The sequence below is a fragment of the Trichechus manatus genome, unplaced genomic scaffold (assembly GCF_000243295.1).
Source record: "Trichechus manatus latirostris isolate Lorelei unplaced genomic scaffold, TriManLat1.0 scaffold00007, whole genome shotgun sequence".
Lineage (NCBI taxonomy): Eukaryota > Metazoa > Chordata > Mammalia > Sirenia > Trichechidae > Trichechus > Trichechus manatus.
The window spans coordinates 28,725,236-28,742,986 of NW_004443943.1; the positions used below are offsets into that span (position 1 = coordinate 28,725,236).

Below are 17,751 nucleotides of genomic sequence, written 5' to 3' on the forward strand. Positions count from 1 at the left end.
ATAAACTTTGTCATTGTCCCTCGTGTGACTATTTTGTAGAGAAAATTGTGAACAAGACTCAGTTTCTGTATTTGTGGCAAAACTAATTCAACTGAAAGATTAAGAAAGTAACCAAAAAGAAGGTCCTCTCCTCTCATAAACTTTTTGTGGCAATGTGTATTGATGCAACCTTCCCAGAGGGCAATTTAGCATTATCCACTGAAATTTCCAATGCACACATCTTTTAACTCAGTAACCCCATCTGAAGGAAACTAATCTACAGAAAGATTGCACAAAAGTGCAAAGATAAATGTACACATGTATAAGGATATTCACTGTAACTTATTTTGTAATGGTGAAAATTTGGAACAACTTACAGATTATTTAAGTAATGATATAGTCATGTAATGGAACTGGTACTCACTAAGCGCCCAGTAAATACTTGATATTGAAGGATTAACATATTGTTACATGAGAAAAGTAAGTTGCATGTCACACACTGGTCTTTGTTCAAAAATGGGATCATTCCACATTTTTACAAGCACAGAAAAAAGTGTGGATGGATAACATCAAACGTAACGAGGGTTAAATTTCGGGAGTAGAACTGGAATTTGGAGGCCAAGTACATTTTTCACTTTATATAGTTTTATACTGTTTGAACATTTTTTCAAAACTTCCGCAAAAAAAAATTTTTAAAAATAAGAAAATATGTAGTAGCCTCTAAGTGGCAAGTGAGTGAAATAGTAGAGACAGTGATGGTTTGTAGAGATACAGACAGGAATCACGACTGGCTGGGATGATCAGAAAAGATTTCCTGGATAAATAGGGCATGAAGGATGGTTCGAGCATTTCAGGCAGAAAAACCGAGACAAGAGAACACCTGTTGTCATTGGGGATAGTAAGGAGATCTGTAGCAGCAGGAAACAAATTTGGTAATGAGGAATCAGTCAGTGTAGGTTCCTGGGTAGCAGCAGAGAGACGCGGAGAATGTGGTGTTTTAAATTTAAGCTAGCAGCAGTTGCCGCAGTATATGATTAGGTGAGGGTTAGCGCCTGGAAGTGCTGGTGCCCACTAGGGAGTGCTGTTTCAACAACAGAGCTCCACTTGGACTAATGTGAAAAGAATGTACAACAGGTAGAATGTTCAAAGAGGACGAGTGGGAAAAATTCCAAAAATAAAATACAAATATTAACTACACTCTCATTACCGCGGCCTCCTTGCGCAACACACCACTACTCATGTTAGTATGCCAATAACACGTGCCACCCAGCCTCCGTCTAAAGCGACTACTATTCCCAGGCACCCTCGCGCGAGCCCAAGGCCCTCTTCCCGGGTGCAAGTGGGCCTCGCCGCAGAGCCTTCTGGGAGTAGTAGTTCTGCAGTGTCACTCGGGAGTTGTAGTTCTCTTCCCACAATCGGCTAGGCTAGGCGGCGCCGGCGATCAGAGTAGCGCTGGGTGTTTAGGGGCCAAGATGGCGGCTCGCCGGGGACGGAGAGACGGAGTCCCGCCGCCCCCGGGAGGGGGCCCCGGACCAGGACCCGGCAGTGGAATCCGCAGCAGTGGTTGGGGGGGTCGGAGCCAAGCGCCGTATGGGACCGTGGGATCTGTGAGTGGCGGAGAGCAGGTGAGAGGCTGGCGGGCGGCCCGCGGCTGGCAGCACAGCGGCGTGTGCCGGGCGGTGACACGTGGACGCCACAGGAAAGGGAGGAAGCTCTATAGAATCGATGCCGGGTAGCCGCGGGAGCCGGGCTGGGCCGAGTGGACCTGGGCCATTTGTTGTGGGGAGGCGGGGTCCCTATGGCTATTCTTAGGGGTCGCCAGAGGAGCAAAGCCTGGTGTCGGAAATATTATGGGCCACGCTGGGGGGGTCAGGGTACTCGGACTTGGAGTAGAAGGCTAAGACCTTCTAAAGATGCGGAGTGCTGCGCCCCTAGCTCCGCCCCGCAATTGCCTTTTCGGAGCCACGTGGGTGGGGGGGTGCTATTTTCCCGGGAGAACTTGTCTGCCTCCCCTCCCCCTCTAGGCGGCCCCGGGCACCCACTTGGGTTGGGTTCCTGATGGGGGGGCCGCGGGTCCACGTGGGGGCGGGGAGGGGATGTCCACGTGGCTCCCGCCCCAAGCTCCCCTGCATTTCGCATCTGCTAGGAACCGCACTGCCGGGAACTGGGTGTGTCCCAGTCGGTCCCGCCATCTCCGGCCCAGGCTGGGGCCCCCGGCCGGGAAGTGGGGAGGTAGGGGGTTGCTAGAGTCAACTTTGACCAGAGCTTTGGAGTTTTTTCCTGCTGCTTTGGTCTGCGGCCACTCTCGACAGCGGATGGCGAAGGACTTTTCCATATGTCCTAAGAGTCGCTTCCCTGTGGATGGCGGAGTGTGTTGGGGATGGTAGAGGGCTGAGGCTATGGAGGAGTGAGCTTGTGGCGGCTTCTGTCTGACCGGCTTGGGGTGGGTTGTGAGTCACGGGTACTGGCGTTTTGGTTGCCTGCAGTCCTGCCTCATTCGTGATTCAAGGGGAATGGGGAGTGTCAGCATATACTTGGGACAAGCTTCGGTAAAGGAAGGGGAATCTCTCCCCCGCTCATTTGTTCGTCTGTCATCTCTTTGGAGGAGGCTGCTAAGTCCTCCCGTGAACTGACACACAGCAACTGGGGTGGTCCGTGTTTTAAGGCTCTCTGGAATTTTTGCCGTGGATTGGAAAAGCTGGAGGTAGTTTGACAACTATTCAACACTAGTTGAACATTTATTGGATAGGGGGAATTCTTTCTGTCAGATTATCTCTTCTTGGCCTTCAGTTCTGCATACTTAAAAAAGTGTTATTGTTGCACTCCTCAGCAGAGGGCTTCCTAAAAGTTCCCACCCAGGGTGGGGTGGGCAGGAATTATTTTGAGTTGTTATCTCTCTTAACCACTTAAGCTGAGTCCTTGAGAGCTTTTTGTCTCCAGGTGGGAGTTGGGCTACAGGCTATCAGGTAATGTCAAGTCCAGCAGACCAATCCAGGCCCTACCTCCCCGTCTGCCCCCGCCGCGCCCACTTTCCCAGAGGCCACATCTTGTTTGACTGGTGCTGCCCACCTTCTGAGGGAGAAGCTGGAAAGATACAAGATCCAGTTGTAAGCCAAGTTAGGTGGTCATTTGGGGTGTTGGAAAGGAGATTGCCCCTCCCCCTCAACAGACTGACTTGTGAGCTAGGTAGTCAACCAGCAATTTATTGAGATATCCCTACATTCAGGCACAAGGGGTACAATGGTGAACCACACAAACATGGTCCCTGCCCTCCAGAGTCTTTTGTTTCTACCAGAATAGGCAGACAATAAGCAAATAATGAGTGGGAGAAAAGGAAGTATAGGCTGTAATTGTATAATGAGCAGTAGTAGTCTACTTTGCAGGGTCTGGAAAGGGACATTTTGATCTGAGACATAAAAGTTCCAAGTGTGTGGAAAAGCTGTCATTGTAGGGAACAGTATATGAAGGCATTGAGGTGGGAGACAACATGGCTTATTTGAGAAACCGGGAGACCTGTATGGCCCACCTTCTTGTGGACAGAGCCAGAGTGGTGGGAGAGAACAGCTGGAGCAGGAGAGCCTGGTGGGGAAATGTGCTTCAAGCAGGACTCCTGTAGCCATATTTTAAAGAGTTTAAGCTTAATGCTAAGAGCAGTTAAGTAGGTTGCCACTGAAAGGATTTAGGGAGGGTTTCAGGAAAGTGATCAGATGTGTATTTTAAAAAGTTTGGAACCCTGGAGGAACAAAATTGGGTGTGGGAAAGCCAAGGGGGAGATTGTTAAAGTTAGAGATGCTGGTGGCTGGCCGTTCCTGGCCCACTTGTAGCCTGGGCTTAGGCCCCGTATGGTCTTGGGGAGCTGTGCTGTTTGGGAGTTGAGAAATGGTTGAGGTTAGGCGAGGGGAAGGGAGGGTCTCTTTCCTGGGGCTCTAGTACCTGCCTGATGGAGGTGGAGATGAATGGTTCCTTGAGTGGGGCACTGTCTTGAGATTCTGGCCTGGTGACTAGGGCTCTGGTAGGGTGTCAGGGCAAAGTAGGGACGCAGCCTCCTTGTTCACACAGGAGTGTTTGCTGAGCCAGATTCTATTCAGCTGCTGGTTGTAGTTACAGGATTGTGAAGCCTTGGGAGGGGTTAGTGCCTAAAACCTGCCACCTTTCACTTCATCTCTGGGACTAGTCTCTTCAAATGTCCCTATCCAACCTTTCCCTAGGCATCTGAACTCCTCAGTTTATGTATGGAGGGTGTGTATACATGTGTATGATGGTGGGGGGGCAGGCTAGGGCATGTGTGGTCACACCTGTTGCTTTTTTTGTCTTTGGGAAGAAGTGCAGTTTCCCTTTGCAATAGAAGGTGGTGGGGAGCTGGCCTGTGTTTGTTCCTGTTCCCCGGCCTTTGCATCTGTTTCCTATGATGCAGATACCCATGCCTCTGGCCTCAACAGCCCCATTCCAGCCACTTCTGGCCCTGCCCACGCCCACACTCATGACAGGCCTGGGCGGCAGCTACTTGCCTAACAAGGCTGAAGAAGTTAGTTCTCATAGGAGTGTGGGCTGGGGCCTCTCCATCTGCAGAACCAGGCTTTCCCTTTTGCTTTCACCTGGTAGAGGTGGAGAAGGGACCCTTCTCTTGGGACTCCCATTGAGAAGTTGGGTGGCACACTATAAAAACCTACTGTGGTCAAGTTGATTCCGACTCATAGTAACCTTGTGTATAAGACTTCAAAATAAAGTGAAATAAGTGTGAAAATGAACTGTGTACAAGGGACTATCAAGCATCAGGATGACAGGGAAGTATAAGCACAGTTTAAACTCTCAGGAACCAAGAAAAATATCGTAAAATACAAAGGGTGCTTGCCCCCAAAGATAGTATTTGCCCCAAAGGAGCTTGGAATCTAGTTTTAGGAGATTGTCATGGGTTTGGGCAGGATGTGATCACCAGAAAAGTGGTTGAGACAGGAAAATATGTGAATTCAGGGGTGTGAGGAGAGATCAGCATGAGCTGGGGAATCCTGAGGTGTCTTCTAGAAGAAGGTGGGATTTGAGCTAACTAGAGAAGAAAAGCATAAGTGGAAATTGAGGGCGGTAAGGTTGTTATAGCTGAAACTGCCTCTTTTGCTTTGGTATCCTTTCAGACTGCTTCACCACTGCCGGCAGATTGCTGCTGAATGATCTTTTTTACTCTCCAGTTTACTAATCTTCTTTGGCGCCAACTGTTTCTGGACGGAGTCCAAACTTTTTCTGCTCAGAAGGTCCTTGAATACTGCTATCCTGGTTGGAGCTTTTGCTCATGGGTTGCACTTCTGTTTGTCTAGCTAGCCCAGAGGTTTGGCAGTGGTAAGGCTGCTGCTGAGTTTGGGTCCTTTGGTGAAGGGCTAGGTACCTGGTTTATGGAGCATATCAAACAGCTGCCCCTAGTTGGCCCATGCCCTGCAGCCCTCCCCATGTTCTCTGACCTTGCCCTCTTTTGCCCCAGGTGCTCCTGCATGAGGAAGGGGATGATTCTGGCTTTGTCAGTCTATCTCGCTTGGGCTCATCTCTGAGAGACAAGGACCTGGAGATGGAGGAGCTGATGCTGCAGGATGAGACACTGCTGGGGACCATGCAGAGCTACATGGATGCCTCCCTCATCTCTCTCATTGAGGATTTTGGGAGCCTTGGAGAGGTGAGCTGGGCTGGCTTGGAGGTCATCAGGTTGGAGCTTGGTGTGGGAGGCTGTAGCTCAAATGCTTGGTGTTGCTATAGGCAGGATTCTGCTCTGCCTGGACCTGGGCTCCTGGGTACCTAGCCTGACTCCTTGAAGAGTGTTTTTTGTCTCTAGGTGGGAGTAGGACTGCAGGCTGCCATATAATGTACCATGTAAGGCTACCCTGGCGGGCTCAGACTATTCTCTCTGCCTGGCCCCCTGACCTACATGTCCAGAAAGTTCCGATCTCTGACTTTGAGCCCAATTCCAACCTAGCCCAGGATTATCTGCTGGGCATCCCACATCTTACCTGAGGATGGGGGCCAGGGGTTGTATGAAATCCAAGCTTAAGACTTGCCATGCACTCACAGGTTGTCCCAGATATCTAAATAGCCAGGAGACCATTAGAAAACGGAGACCAGTCACTAATAGTGATTTCTCCATGAATATCACGTCTTTGCAATCAGAGCCTGAACACACAAGATGCTCCCAGAGCATTAGCACATGGAAAGTAGCTTTTATTATTTACAACAAGAAGCCGACATCATAAAACAGGAGGAGTGGTCCCCCTGGCTCAAAAGCTGTCTGGATGGAGATGGAAAACTTTTCTGTGTGTACTCCACTATGGTTTGTAGGTGAGGGACTCAAAGGGACAGTTTTCACGACAAGCCAGTCCTCCCTGGCTTCTGGAAACTATCCCTGTGGAGATGGAGAACTGTTCTATGCATGCCTCCACCTGGCATTGTAGGCAAGGGACCCCAAGGTCCTTCCTTCAGCCATTTTTATACCCCAAAGCTTATGTGACCCGCCACACTGATGGCAATGTAGATTTTCCTGCCTGACCACCCTGGGTGGGGGGTGGTCAGACATGTGGGCACCAACCCATAATGGCATCTCTTTAACACTGCTGACAAACATTAGGCCTCAGAGGGTGGGGGGAGTGTTTGTTCCAAGGCCTTCTATATCATGCCTCCCTCCTTTCCTGAGGCTTGTTGCCAAGGTGATGAGTTGGGAGCTCCCAACTCTTTTGCACATTTTAAGTGTTGCCTGGATGTTTTAGAAGAAGGGAAGAGCACCTTGATTGCTCAAATTCCAATGGCTATTTTAAGAAACCAGAGACAAAAGGTCCCACAAGACAGGTCTCAGTTGACGCTAGAGAGGTAGTGGATGGTGTAAACGAGATTAGAATCCATGCCTCCTGGTGCCCAGATCTTCTCTCTAGCAAATTGAGCTGAGCCTGGGAGACATGATTCTCTTGGCATCCAATCCATCTCAGTGGCCCAGTAGGTCATTTGGCATGTTAATGGGACCTTCCTGTTGTTTTTGTGGAGCAGAGCAGGTTATCTCTGGAGGATCAGAATGAAGTGTCACTGCTTACAGCCTTGACTGAGATCTTGGACAATGCAGATTCAGAGAACCTGTCTCCATTTGACAGCATTCCTGACTCGGAGCTGCTTGTGTCGCCTCGGGAAGGCTCCTCCGTGAGTGTGGGACCAGGGGAAGAGGGTATGTGGTTAGTACAACAGTTAAAACTTTGTCTGTAGGCCTGCTCACGTTCTGAGGCAAAAGCTGATTCCAGATCTTTCTTCTCTCCTTTTTAGTTGCACAAGCTGCTTACCCTGTCTCGGACACCCCCAGATCGTGACCTCATCACCCAGGTTGACCCGCTGGGGCCTACCACAGGCAATAGCAGAGTGAGTGGGGTAAGCCTGACCTAGGGAGCCTCCGGGACTCTTTCAAGAGGTAGGAGTGTATGGGGACAGGTCTTAAAAAATACTTTATTGGAGAAAATTCCTGAAGCTTCTCTTTTCTTCTGCAGGTTGATATGTCTGTCACAGATCCTTGGGATTTTTCCCCACCCTCTTTCTTGGAGACTTCCTCCCCCAAGCTTCCTAGCTGGAGGACCCCAAGATCACGACCCCGCTGGGGCCAGTCCCCTCCTCCTCCACAGCGTAGTGATGGAGAAGAAGAGGAGGAGGCAGCTGGCTTCAGTGGCCAGGTGCTTGCTGGGGAGCTCGACAACTCTGGAAGTAGCATCCCAGACTTCCCCATGCACCTGGCCTGCCCTGAGGAGGAAGATGAGGCAGCAGCAGCAGAGATGGCAGTGCCGGCAGCTGGTGATGAGAGCATCTCCTCCCTGAGTGAGCTGGTGCGGGCCATGCACCCATACTGCCTGCCCAACCTTACCCACCTGACATCGCTTGAGGATGAGCTTCAGGAACAGCCAGATGACTTGACACTGCCTGAGGATTGTGTGGTTCTGGAGATTGTGGGCCAGGCTGCTGCAGCTGGTGATGACCTGGAGATCCCAGTTGTGGTGCGGCAGATCCCTACTGGGCCCCAGCCTGTGCTCCTGGATGACTCACTAGAGGCTACTCCAGCCTTGCAGTTGCTCATGCCCACACTGGAGTCCAAGATAGAGGCTACTGTGCCCAAGGAAGAGGAAAAACTGGAGTCAGCATGCTTGTTGGAACCCAGGGAAGTCATGGAGCCAGTGGTGCCCAAGGAGCCTCAAAACCCACCTGCCAACACAGTGCTGGGTTCCCAGAGAGCTCGAAAGGGCAGGAGGAAGAAGAGCAAAGAGCAGCCAGCAGCCTGTGCAGAAGGCTATGTCAGGAGGCTGAGGTCATCCTCTCGTGGTCAGTCTGCCGTGGCCTTGGAGGCCACCTCTCAGGCAGGCAACTTGCAGAAGCAGCCTCAGGAGGAACGTCAAAGAGAACTCGGGCCTCCCCGGGGTAGGGGGAAGCCTCGGGCCTGGGCTCGGGCCTGGGCGGCTGCCTTGGAAAAGCCCAGCTCTGAGAATGTGGAGAGTGATGCTGAACAAGCCAGCCCTGCTAAAGACAGGACTCCAGATCTCTGTCCTAAGCTGCTTGACACCATCCAAGCCAACTCGCTTCCAGCCTCTCTCTTGTTGGTTGGTTCTGCTCAAGCTGACCCCATGCCAGTTGACTCTGTTGAATCTGATCGCACTGCAGTTGAATCCATTCTAGCTGATCCTGCACCTGCATTGGTTGACCTTGCCTCAGCCAACTCAGTGCTGGCTGACCCTCTCCCGGCTGACGCAGTGCTGACTGACCCAGTCTTGTCTGACTCGGCAGCCATTGACCCTGCAGTGGTTGTTCCCATCTCAGATGACTTGCCACTGGTTGACCCTATACCAGCTAACCTAGCACCAGTTGACCTAGCACCAGTTGACCCTGTTGCTGATGACCTGGCTCCAGTTAAACCTGTGCTAGTTAAGCCCAGGCCAACTGATCCCAGGCGTGGTGCAGTGTCATCAGCCCAGGGGAGTCCAGCTCCCCAGCTTCTCTTGGAATCTGAGCCCACGGATCACTCAAAGTCCATCATCCCTGAAGTCAAGGAGGTTGTGGGTCCTCAGAAGGTGGAAAGTGGTACTAATGTCACAACCCAGGAAGCCAGACCTCGGCCTCTCAGCCTATCTGAGTACTGGCGACGAAGGCAGCAACGCCAAGCAGAGGCAGAAGAGAGGAGTCCCCAGCCTCCAGCTGGGAAGTGGCCTAGCCTCCCAGAGACCCCCACAGGGCTGGCAGATATCCCTTGTCTTGTCATTCCACCAGCTCGAGCCAAGAAGACAGCTCTGCAGAAAAGCCCTGAGGCTCCCCCTGAGACTCCCCCTGAGGCTTGTATTGTGCCTGTGGGTCTCAGCCCTGCTTCTCCCAGTCCTGAGCTATCTTCAAGCAAACCTGTGGCCTCAACTCCCACTGAGCAGGTGCCATCCCAAGAGATGCCACTGCCTGTAAGGCCTCTACCTCCTACTGTACAGACCACGTCTCCTGTCAGGCCCATGCCTCCCACAATGCCCACTTTGCCTTTTCCTTCAGGTGGGCTGGGCATGCCTCCCGTGCTGCCCCTTCCCTCAAGTGGGCAAGGGGTCCCCAGCCTGCCCCCACCACCTTTGCAGCCTCCTAGCCTTCCGATGTCTGTGGGGCCAGTGCCACCTGATCCCTATAGCCATTATGCTTCTATACCACCCTGGCCTTGTTATCCACCCGTGTCCCCTTCTGGATATCCTTGCTTGCCTCCACCCTCAACGGGACCCCTAGTATCTGGTACTCCTGGCATCTATGCTGTGCCCCCCACTTGCAGTGTGCCTTGGGTACCCCCTCCTGCCCCAGTCCCACCTTACAACTCCAGCTGTTCCTATGGGCCCTTGGGATGGGGCCCAGGGCCACAGCATCCTCCATTCTGGCCTAGTGTGCCTCCACCTCCATTGCCTGCAGCCTCTGTTGGGAGAGTTGTTCCTCCACCCAAGATGGAGCATAGTGGCTTCCCAGCTGGCCCTCCTGAAAATGTACTTCCTGTGCCTATGGCTCCTTCTGTCAGTCTTGGGCCTACTGGCCATGGAGTTCCACAGATAGAGCCCACCAAGGTGGAGGTCAACCCAGTGCCTGCATCTCCCCATCTGAAGCACAAGGTGTCTTCCCCAGTGCAAAGCCCCCAGATCAAGTCTCCACCATGTCTACCTGCTGAGGGTGTGGCTATTGAGGAGCTTGTGTCAGAGAGGCTAAAGCCTGAGACCCAGGAGAAGCCCCCCTCTCCTGCTGCCAAGGCTGTGCCAACACCAAGGCAGAGCACTGGCCCCAAGCTGCCTGCTGTCCACCCAGCCCGTCTAAGGAAGCTATCTTTCCTGCCCCCCCCACGTACCCAGGGCCCTGAGGACGTGGTACAGGCTTTCATCAGTGAGATTGGTGAGTGCCACACAGTTCAGTTGGTGTGAAAAAGTGCTCAGGTTGGGTGGGGAGTGATTTCCACAGAACAGGGTAAACCACTTCAGTGGGCCTTAGGTGGACTTCCTTAGAAGGTTTCCAGGAGGCAGAGCTCTGAGTTTGTTTGCATCTTTCCTGCTTTGTGCTACTGCCCTGGTCTAACTTAGTACATTGGGCAGGGAGAGCATAAAGGGAGAAATGAGATGATTTAGGACTTCCTGAGACCTGCGTACTTAGACTTGGTAGGGACTGGTTTCCAATCCTGTCTTGTGTGCCTCCACAGGAATTGAGGCGTCGGACCTGTCCAGTCTGCTGGAGCAGTTTGAGAAGTCAGAAGGTGAGGGAACCTGGGTAGCTTCACTCCAGTCCCTTTTTGCTGCTGCTTCTTTTGGGCCCATCCCTCTAGTTGCTTAAACTGGGGTGGGGAGAGGAACGTCCTCAGCCACTAGAGCAGCCCCTTACTGGAATAGGGAGATAAGATTCGCCTGTGATATAATCTAAGCTCAAATGGGTTGGGGTTGTTTGGGGACATCTTTCTAGAGGGAAGTAGCTCTCATTTTGGGTCGCAAAACCAAACCCTGTTGCCGTTGAGTCGATTGAGAGTCATAGTGACCCTATAGGACAGAATAGAACTGCCCCATACAGTTTCCAAGGAGCGCCTGATGGATTCAGACTGCCAACCTTTTGGTTAACAGCCATAGCGCTTAACCACTAAGGTTTCAAAAAACAAGTAGAATTTCCAAGAGAACGTGTGTCTGGTGAATAAAGGCTGAGTGCCTAGAAGGATCATGTGTGCTCTATTTGGAAGGCAGTGAATACCTCAGCTTTCGAGGTACAAGGCATGGTTCTAGATGTTGTGAAGGAAGGATACTGTGTCTTGTTCTCAAGAAGCCTGTGGTCTAATTGGGGAGAAAAATCTGCAGAATTGACAACTGAGTTGGTAACAGATTTCTAGAGTACAAAGCAAAATACAAATGTAGGACAAAAGTAGGCTGTGAGGCTAGGAAGTTAGTTAGGCAGATCATGTAGAACTTCGAATGCTAAGCTTAAGAATCTGTCTCAAATTCAGTGAGGAGTGTGGGTGTTTCTGAGCAGAGGAGAGACATGATTAAAAATAGTACCTGGGCATCTACTGAAGGAGAATGGATCTCTCTAGGGAGAGCCCAACAGAGAATATGCGGGCAAAATGGATGTTCCTCCTTTGGGTCTCCAAGCCAGCCATTCTGCCCCTCAGTCTGGAACATCTGGTTGGGCTTTTAACTAGTATGGTTTCTTTGCAGCCAAAAAGGAGTGCCCTCCCCTGGCTCCTGCTGACAGCTTGGCTGTAGGAAACTCAGGGTAAGTATGGAGACATGTGAGCGAGTTACCCTACAGCTGTTGGTCAGCAGCCAGCCGGCGTTCCAGGACCATTGACTGGAGGCCTCTGTTGTAAGGACATTCAGTCTGCTCTGGAGGCTTTCCCCCTTTTTTACCCATCCCCCCACTCTGCCCAGGAATGCTGGGCATTGTCTTGGGTGGTGAGGTGGGAGGGTGTGTACCACCCTCCAGCTCATTCCAGTCTGGGGATCCAAATGCCCTTGAGGTGCCTTTTATCATCTTCTGGCAGGTCATGCCTTTGGTGATTTCTTTCCTTCATTTAATAAACTTTAAGCTTGCTCAGCGCTGATGAAGATGTAAGAGGAAGTGGGGGGGAGGTGGTCAGGACTAGGTCTTCCATGGCTCCTTGGATGACACAGTTGTCATGGACACCTTGCTCCCCAGTACACTGAAAGGCCTTTTTTCTTCATGTTCATGGCACCTCATCCTGTTCTCCAAGCTTGTTCCCCTCCACATTGTTCTCGGGTTGGTTTGAGCTGGGCAGGCGAGGCTCCTGGCTTGAAGGAGTTGTGGGGTGTTCAGAGTCATGGCTAGCCTACCTCCTAGAATCAGGCCAAGCTGAGTTGAGACCAACCTACAGTTTAGTCATTGTGACCCCTTTTGTGCTGGAGGAGAATGATGGGAGGAGTTGGTACATCCCATTCCTCTCTGCACTCACCTGTCCCATTGCTGTGAGGAGAGCAGATATACAAGATGTTGAGGAGGCAATGAACCAGGCTTTCCCTTTTCCCCCGCCAGCAGCGTTGACACTCCCCAGGAGAAGAGGCCCCTAGACCGGTTACAAGCCCCAGAACTGGCCAACGTGGCAGGTGCGTTCAGGGTGGGGAACTCTGCCTTTGACTAGTTCATGCAGCAGATGTTTTCAGAGCCTACTCAGCACCAACTGTGTAGGTGTTGAGGATACAGATATCTCCGTCCTTGAGGTGTTCACAGTCTAGGGACCAGATGTGTAAACAAATGAGCATGTTGAGTGTCAGAGGTGGTGTGTTAAAGAAGACTGGTTCACAGTGGTGACAGAAGGGAGCAGTTGGGGAAGGATTATATAGAAGGTAATCACCCAAAGTGAGGCTTAAGAAAGTCACAGATATTAGGTTGAATTAGGGGACGGGGCATTCTAGATAGAGCGAGCAGGTTGAGTGAGCTGACAAAGTGAAAACAGCCTAGTGTGTTTTGGGGGTTTGTGAATGGTTCAGTATGGCTGGAGGAGTACAGTGGCTCATCAGGTGGTGGGCAGAGCTAAAGCAAGAGGTGAAGCTGGAGTGGCAAATAGGTCAGTTATGGGAACTCTGAATGCCTTGTTAATTTGTTTAGATTTTATTCTTTGCATGGTAAGAAGCAATTGAAAAAGCTTTATCAGGTTGGTTTTTGGGAGCTCCCTCTGGCAGGAATATAGACAATAGGTGGATGGATATGAGACCAGAGGTGGTAGGGAGATCATTGGAAGATTATTGCATGAGTTCAGGAAAGATGCAGTCCAGAAGTTGGGCAGTCCTGGGTGGAGGGGGCAGAGCTAAGAATGGAGAGGTAGACTGGACAGGACCTGGTCACCAGCTAGGATTGGGTAGTGAGAGGATGAAGTGTTCAAAGGGACCCTAGCTGGCTGGGTTGTCTATTGCTGGTCCCTGATATGGGGAACACAGGAAAGAGCAGTTGCAGCAGTGGAAGAAGTTGGGCTGTTAATCATGCTTGGTGTACTTTCTGAGACGAAGTGGGGGTCTCTGGATCCTCTATGCGCAGTATTTGGAAATACAGAATGAGATCTCACCCTGCTATCTCCATCCTCCCTCCCCACACAGGGCTCACCCCTCCAGCTACCCCTCCCCACCAGTTATGGAAGCCCCTGGCTGCTGTCTCACTGCTGGCCAAAGCCAAATCTCCTAAATCCACCGCCCAGGAGGGAACCCTGAAGCCTGAAGGAGTTACAGAGGCCAAACATCCAGCTGCAGCCCGCCTCCAGGAAGGGGTCCATGGCCCTAGTCCAGTCCATGTGGGCTCTGGGGACCATGACTATTGTGTCCGGAGCAGGACCCCCCCAAAAAAGACGCCTGCCTTAGTCATTCCAGAGGTGGGCTCCCGATGGAACGTCAAACGCCATCAGGATATCACCATCAAGCCCGTGTTGTCCCTGGGCCCAGCCGTCCCCCTGCCCCCATGCACAGTTGCCTCCAAGGAGCCGCTTGATCACAGGACTAGCAATGAGCAGGCAGATCCCCCAGCCCCTTGCCTTGCCCCATCTGCCTTGCTGTCACCTGAGGCCTCGCCCTGCCGGAATGACATGAACAGTAGGACTCCCCCTGCATCCTCAGCCAAGCAGCGGTCAATGCGCTGTTATCGAAAAGCCTGCAGGTCAGCCAGCCCCCCAAGCCGGGGCTGGCAGGGCCGTCGCGGCCGCAGCAGCCATTCTGTCAGCTCTGGGTCCAACGGGACCAGCGAAGCATCTTCCTCCTCATCCTCATCGTCGTCTTCCTCATCCCGTTCTCGGTCCAGGTCCCTCTCCCCCCCACACAAGAGGTGGCGAAGGTGAGCTCTGGTGGCCTGTCAGGTCCTGCGTTTAGGAGCTTCATGAACTTCTCTCTGTGGTTTCCTTTGAAAGCTCTTGCACATTAAGTTTGATACTTTCAGGCACTAAGGTTTCTATTTCTGTCTTTGGCTTTTGTCTTCTCTTTTCCTGGATTGTTGAAGGAGACAAGCTGTGGGAAGAAAGTGTCTATCCCCTGTTGGAGTTTAGGGTATCCCTGAGGTCCCCTGCTTCCTTGAGATCTGCCTTGGGGAAACTCTTACAGTTTGACCTTGACCATGTTGATTCCCTCACTATATTGGTTCTCATTTATGGTGTTTTCCTGGTGATATGTGGGAAGGTGAGATAGTGGGTTATTAACTGGAAATAGTCCTTCCCTGATCATCTATTGAGGAAAGAGTCTGAGGCAGTTCCTTTGGGTATCACTGTGGCCTTGTCTATTTCCTGGGAGTATCTTTACTCTTAATGATGGACCCAAATTTTTGCACTTAATGAACAATTCTTGGTTTTTGACAGTGGTGGATACTTTCAGAAATGGCCCCTGCACAGATCTAGCATAGTCTCCTCCCCTTTATGCCATGGTCACAGCAGTCCTGTGAGTAACGGGAAGGGAGCAGTAGGCCTTAGAAGCACAGATAGCGAGCCTTGAGACCTAGGGCCCAGCCCTTATTACCTCTGGGTCTTTTATCTATTTTTCTCCTTTCTGATTGTTAAATATTTTTCAGTTTTTAATTGCACAATTGAAAATAACTATGATATTTGCCAAAACATTCCAGATATGTGTAAAGTTCCTGTGAAGGGCCTCAGTTTGTTCTTCTGTGAAGAAAAGTGCTCTTCTAGACATCTTTTTCTCTGCTTTGCCTCTAGTCCTGAGCCTCCTGACAGGGAGGCAGGGCTGGGGCCAGGGTGAGGTAAGTGGAGTATACCTGCACTACTCCTAGCATTCCTGCATGCCCCTTTATTCTCCAGGTCCAGCTGCAGTTCCTCTGGGCGTTCCCGAAGATGCTCTTCCTCTTCCTCCTCCTCATCATCCTCTTCGTCTTCCTCATCCTCCTCATCCAGTTCTCGCAGCCGATCCCGTTCCCCATCCCCCCGCCGGAGAAGTGACAGGAGGCGGCGGTGAGCACGTGTTTAGGGAGGCAGTGTACCTGGGACGCAGGCACCTGAGAGTTCTGAGTCTTGGGTTGTTTTGTGTCTGGGGAGCTGATGGCACCTTCTCCTGTCAGGTACGGCTCTTACCGTTCGAATGACCATTACCAAAGGCAGAGAGTGCTGCAGAAGGAGCGTGCAATAGTGAGTAGAGGGACAGGTCATGGGAGGAGGAGCTTCCCCGAGCCATCAGCTCAAAGAGCTGACTGCAGTTGTGGTCCTGGCTCATGGTGGGCCTATTTTCCTTGCTGCAACATAGGAAGAGAGAAGGGTGGTCTTTATCGGGAAGATACCTGGCCGCATGACGCGGTCAGAGCTGAAACAGAGGTTCTCGGTTTTTGGAGAGATTGAGGAGTGCACCATCCACTTCCGTGTCCAGGGGTAAGCTTGGGCCCAAGGGTATCCCTTCTGCCCCATTCACTCTACTTTGATGCTTCTTTGTCTTTCCTCCTTGCTTTGGTGTGCTAGGCAATGTAGAACACCTTCGTTTCTACAATCAGAGGGTTGGCCATTTAGGGAATGGGAAGAAGCACCCCAGACCTTCTTTGTGCCCTGAGGTGCTGCCACCTCTCCATGGTATTTGCCCAAATGGCCATCCCAGCCCCTGCCTCACCCTCCTTACCAGTGACAACTACGGGTTCGTCACTTACCGCTATGCCGAGGAGGCATTTGCAGCCATTGAGAGTGGCCACAAGCTGCGGCAGGCAGACGAACAGCCTTTTGATCTCTGCTTTGGGGGCCGCAGGCAGTTCTGCAAGAGGAGCTATTCTGATCTTGGTGAGTAGAGGGAGGGTCTGAGGTTTTGGCATATTTCATCTCCTCCCTAGAAGGCCTCCCGATTCTTTGAGTGTGGGGCTAGGCACACTTACCTTCATCAGACATACAAAGAACCTAAGGGATGGGATGAGAGGAAAAATGGGGCTCTCCTGTGTCTCTTTGACTTAAAATCAGGGCAGTTTTAGCTCATTATTAGGATGGGAGGTGGCTAGCCATTTGAGGACCCTGTGGTTGGGAAGTGGTGGTCAGAGACCTCTGAACCTTGACGTTTGGTCTTTCTTCATAGACTCCAACCGGGAAGACTTTGACCCTGCCCCTGTAAAGAGCAAATTCGATTCTCTTGACTTTGACACATTGTTGAAACAGGCCCAGAAGAACCTCCGGAGGTAACCCTGGGCTCTCCTCCCCCCCTTATCTTTGGAGGTGCCCAATCTCCTTCATCCCCCTCCCCCGATCGAGGGGAGAGAGCTGCTAGTGAAGAGATGACTGTTTTATAAAGAAATGGAAAAAAGTGAAATAAAAAAACGTGTAAAATCAGATTTTTTAAAAGGGTATTTGTTTTTTATAACAGGTATTGAAACAAGATAACTTGCATTCCTCTGTGAGATGGTTGGGGGCTGAGGGGTTCCCCCAGTATTTGGAACGTCTAAGTCACTATGCAGACTAATAAACATGAACTAGAGAGAACTCCCAAGTGTGACTGTGCTATTTTCTATGGTGCTACTGCCAAACATATTCACTGAACACTCTGAACATAATCGGGGACATGCTTACGCCATTAAGTTCCTAGGACCTCTCTAGTCAGGTGCGAAATTCCATTGGGCTTAAAACTTGACTCCTCAAGTGTGTTTATGAAATCAGTCATCTAGGGCAGTGCATCTCACACTTTAAAGGGCATTTTAATCATCTGGAGATTTTTTAGAATGCAGATTCTGACTTTGTCCTTCTGGAATTGGGCCTGAGGTTCTGCATTTCTAACAAGGGGGTATTGTTCCACCAAGGATGTAGGGGAAGCTTACACTTGTTCAAAATAAAGGTTCTCTAAACTGGGAGTCTATGTTCAAGCACTGTCTTTAGTTTTGTTCACCATTTTAGCTTGAGCGCAATTCTTGGCACACAGCAGGCAGTCAGATGTTTAAAGAGTGCATATGTGTGGATAGATGGGGCCACCTTCTCTCTGGGGAAGAGGGAGCTGCTAAAGAGTTATGTCTATATGGCAGAAATTGGAATTTCCTTGGCAGACCTGAGCATTGATACAGGGCTTACTCATGACAAAGGGAGGGATTGCCTAGTTCTCCCATAGAGAGTTTACAGTGTGATCTCAGAGGTTTACTTTCAGGACTAGGAGTTGAAGGGATTGCTTTCATTCAGAGTTTTGGTGCACTACCCTTTTTCCTAAGGCTGAAAAATTTGGGGGAGAGAGGCTTATGTGTTACGAATCTGTGAGAAGTGCAGGGCAAGTGATGACGGGCAGTTTTGGGGATCAACACCTTCACCACCATGGATAACTTGAAGGACCTCCGCTGCGGAGATGGGCGGCTGGA

General features: G+C 51.1%; 1 protein-coding gene across 2 annotated transcripts; it reads left to right on the forward strand.

The window, feature by feature from the left end:
* Positions 1-1,432: 1,432 nt before the first annotated feature.
* Positions 1,433-16,676, forward strand: PPRC1 (PPARG related coactivator 1). 2 transcript variants are annotated; one of them, XM_004370073.3, is made up of 14 exons: positions 1,433-1,604; positions 5,450-5,638; positions 6,994-7,140; positions 7,261-7,362; positions 7,479-10,368; positions 10,670-10,723; positions 11,667-11,724; positions 12,502-12,572; positions 13,560-14,283; positions 15,251-15,400; positions 15,508-15,574; positions 15,690-15,811; positions 16,056-16,207; positions 16,494-16,676. In XM_004370073.3, the coding sequence occupies exons 1-14, from the start codon at positions 1,452-1,454 to the stop codon at positions 16,595-16,597; spliced, it is 4,983 nt and encodes a 1,660-aa protein (XP_004370130.1). In that variant the 5' UTR covers positions 1,433-1,451; the 3' UTR covers positions 16,598-16,676. The 2 variants fall into 2 exon arrangements, with proteins under 2 accessions (XP_004370130.1, XP_012413559.1); XM_012558105.2 differs by lacking the exons at positions 12,502-12,572; positions 13,560-14,283.
* Positions 16,677-17,751: the final 1,075 nt, after the last annotated feature.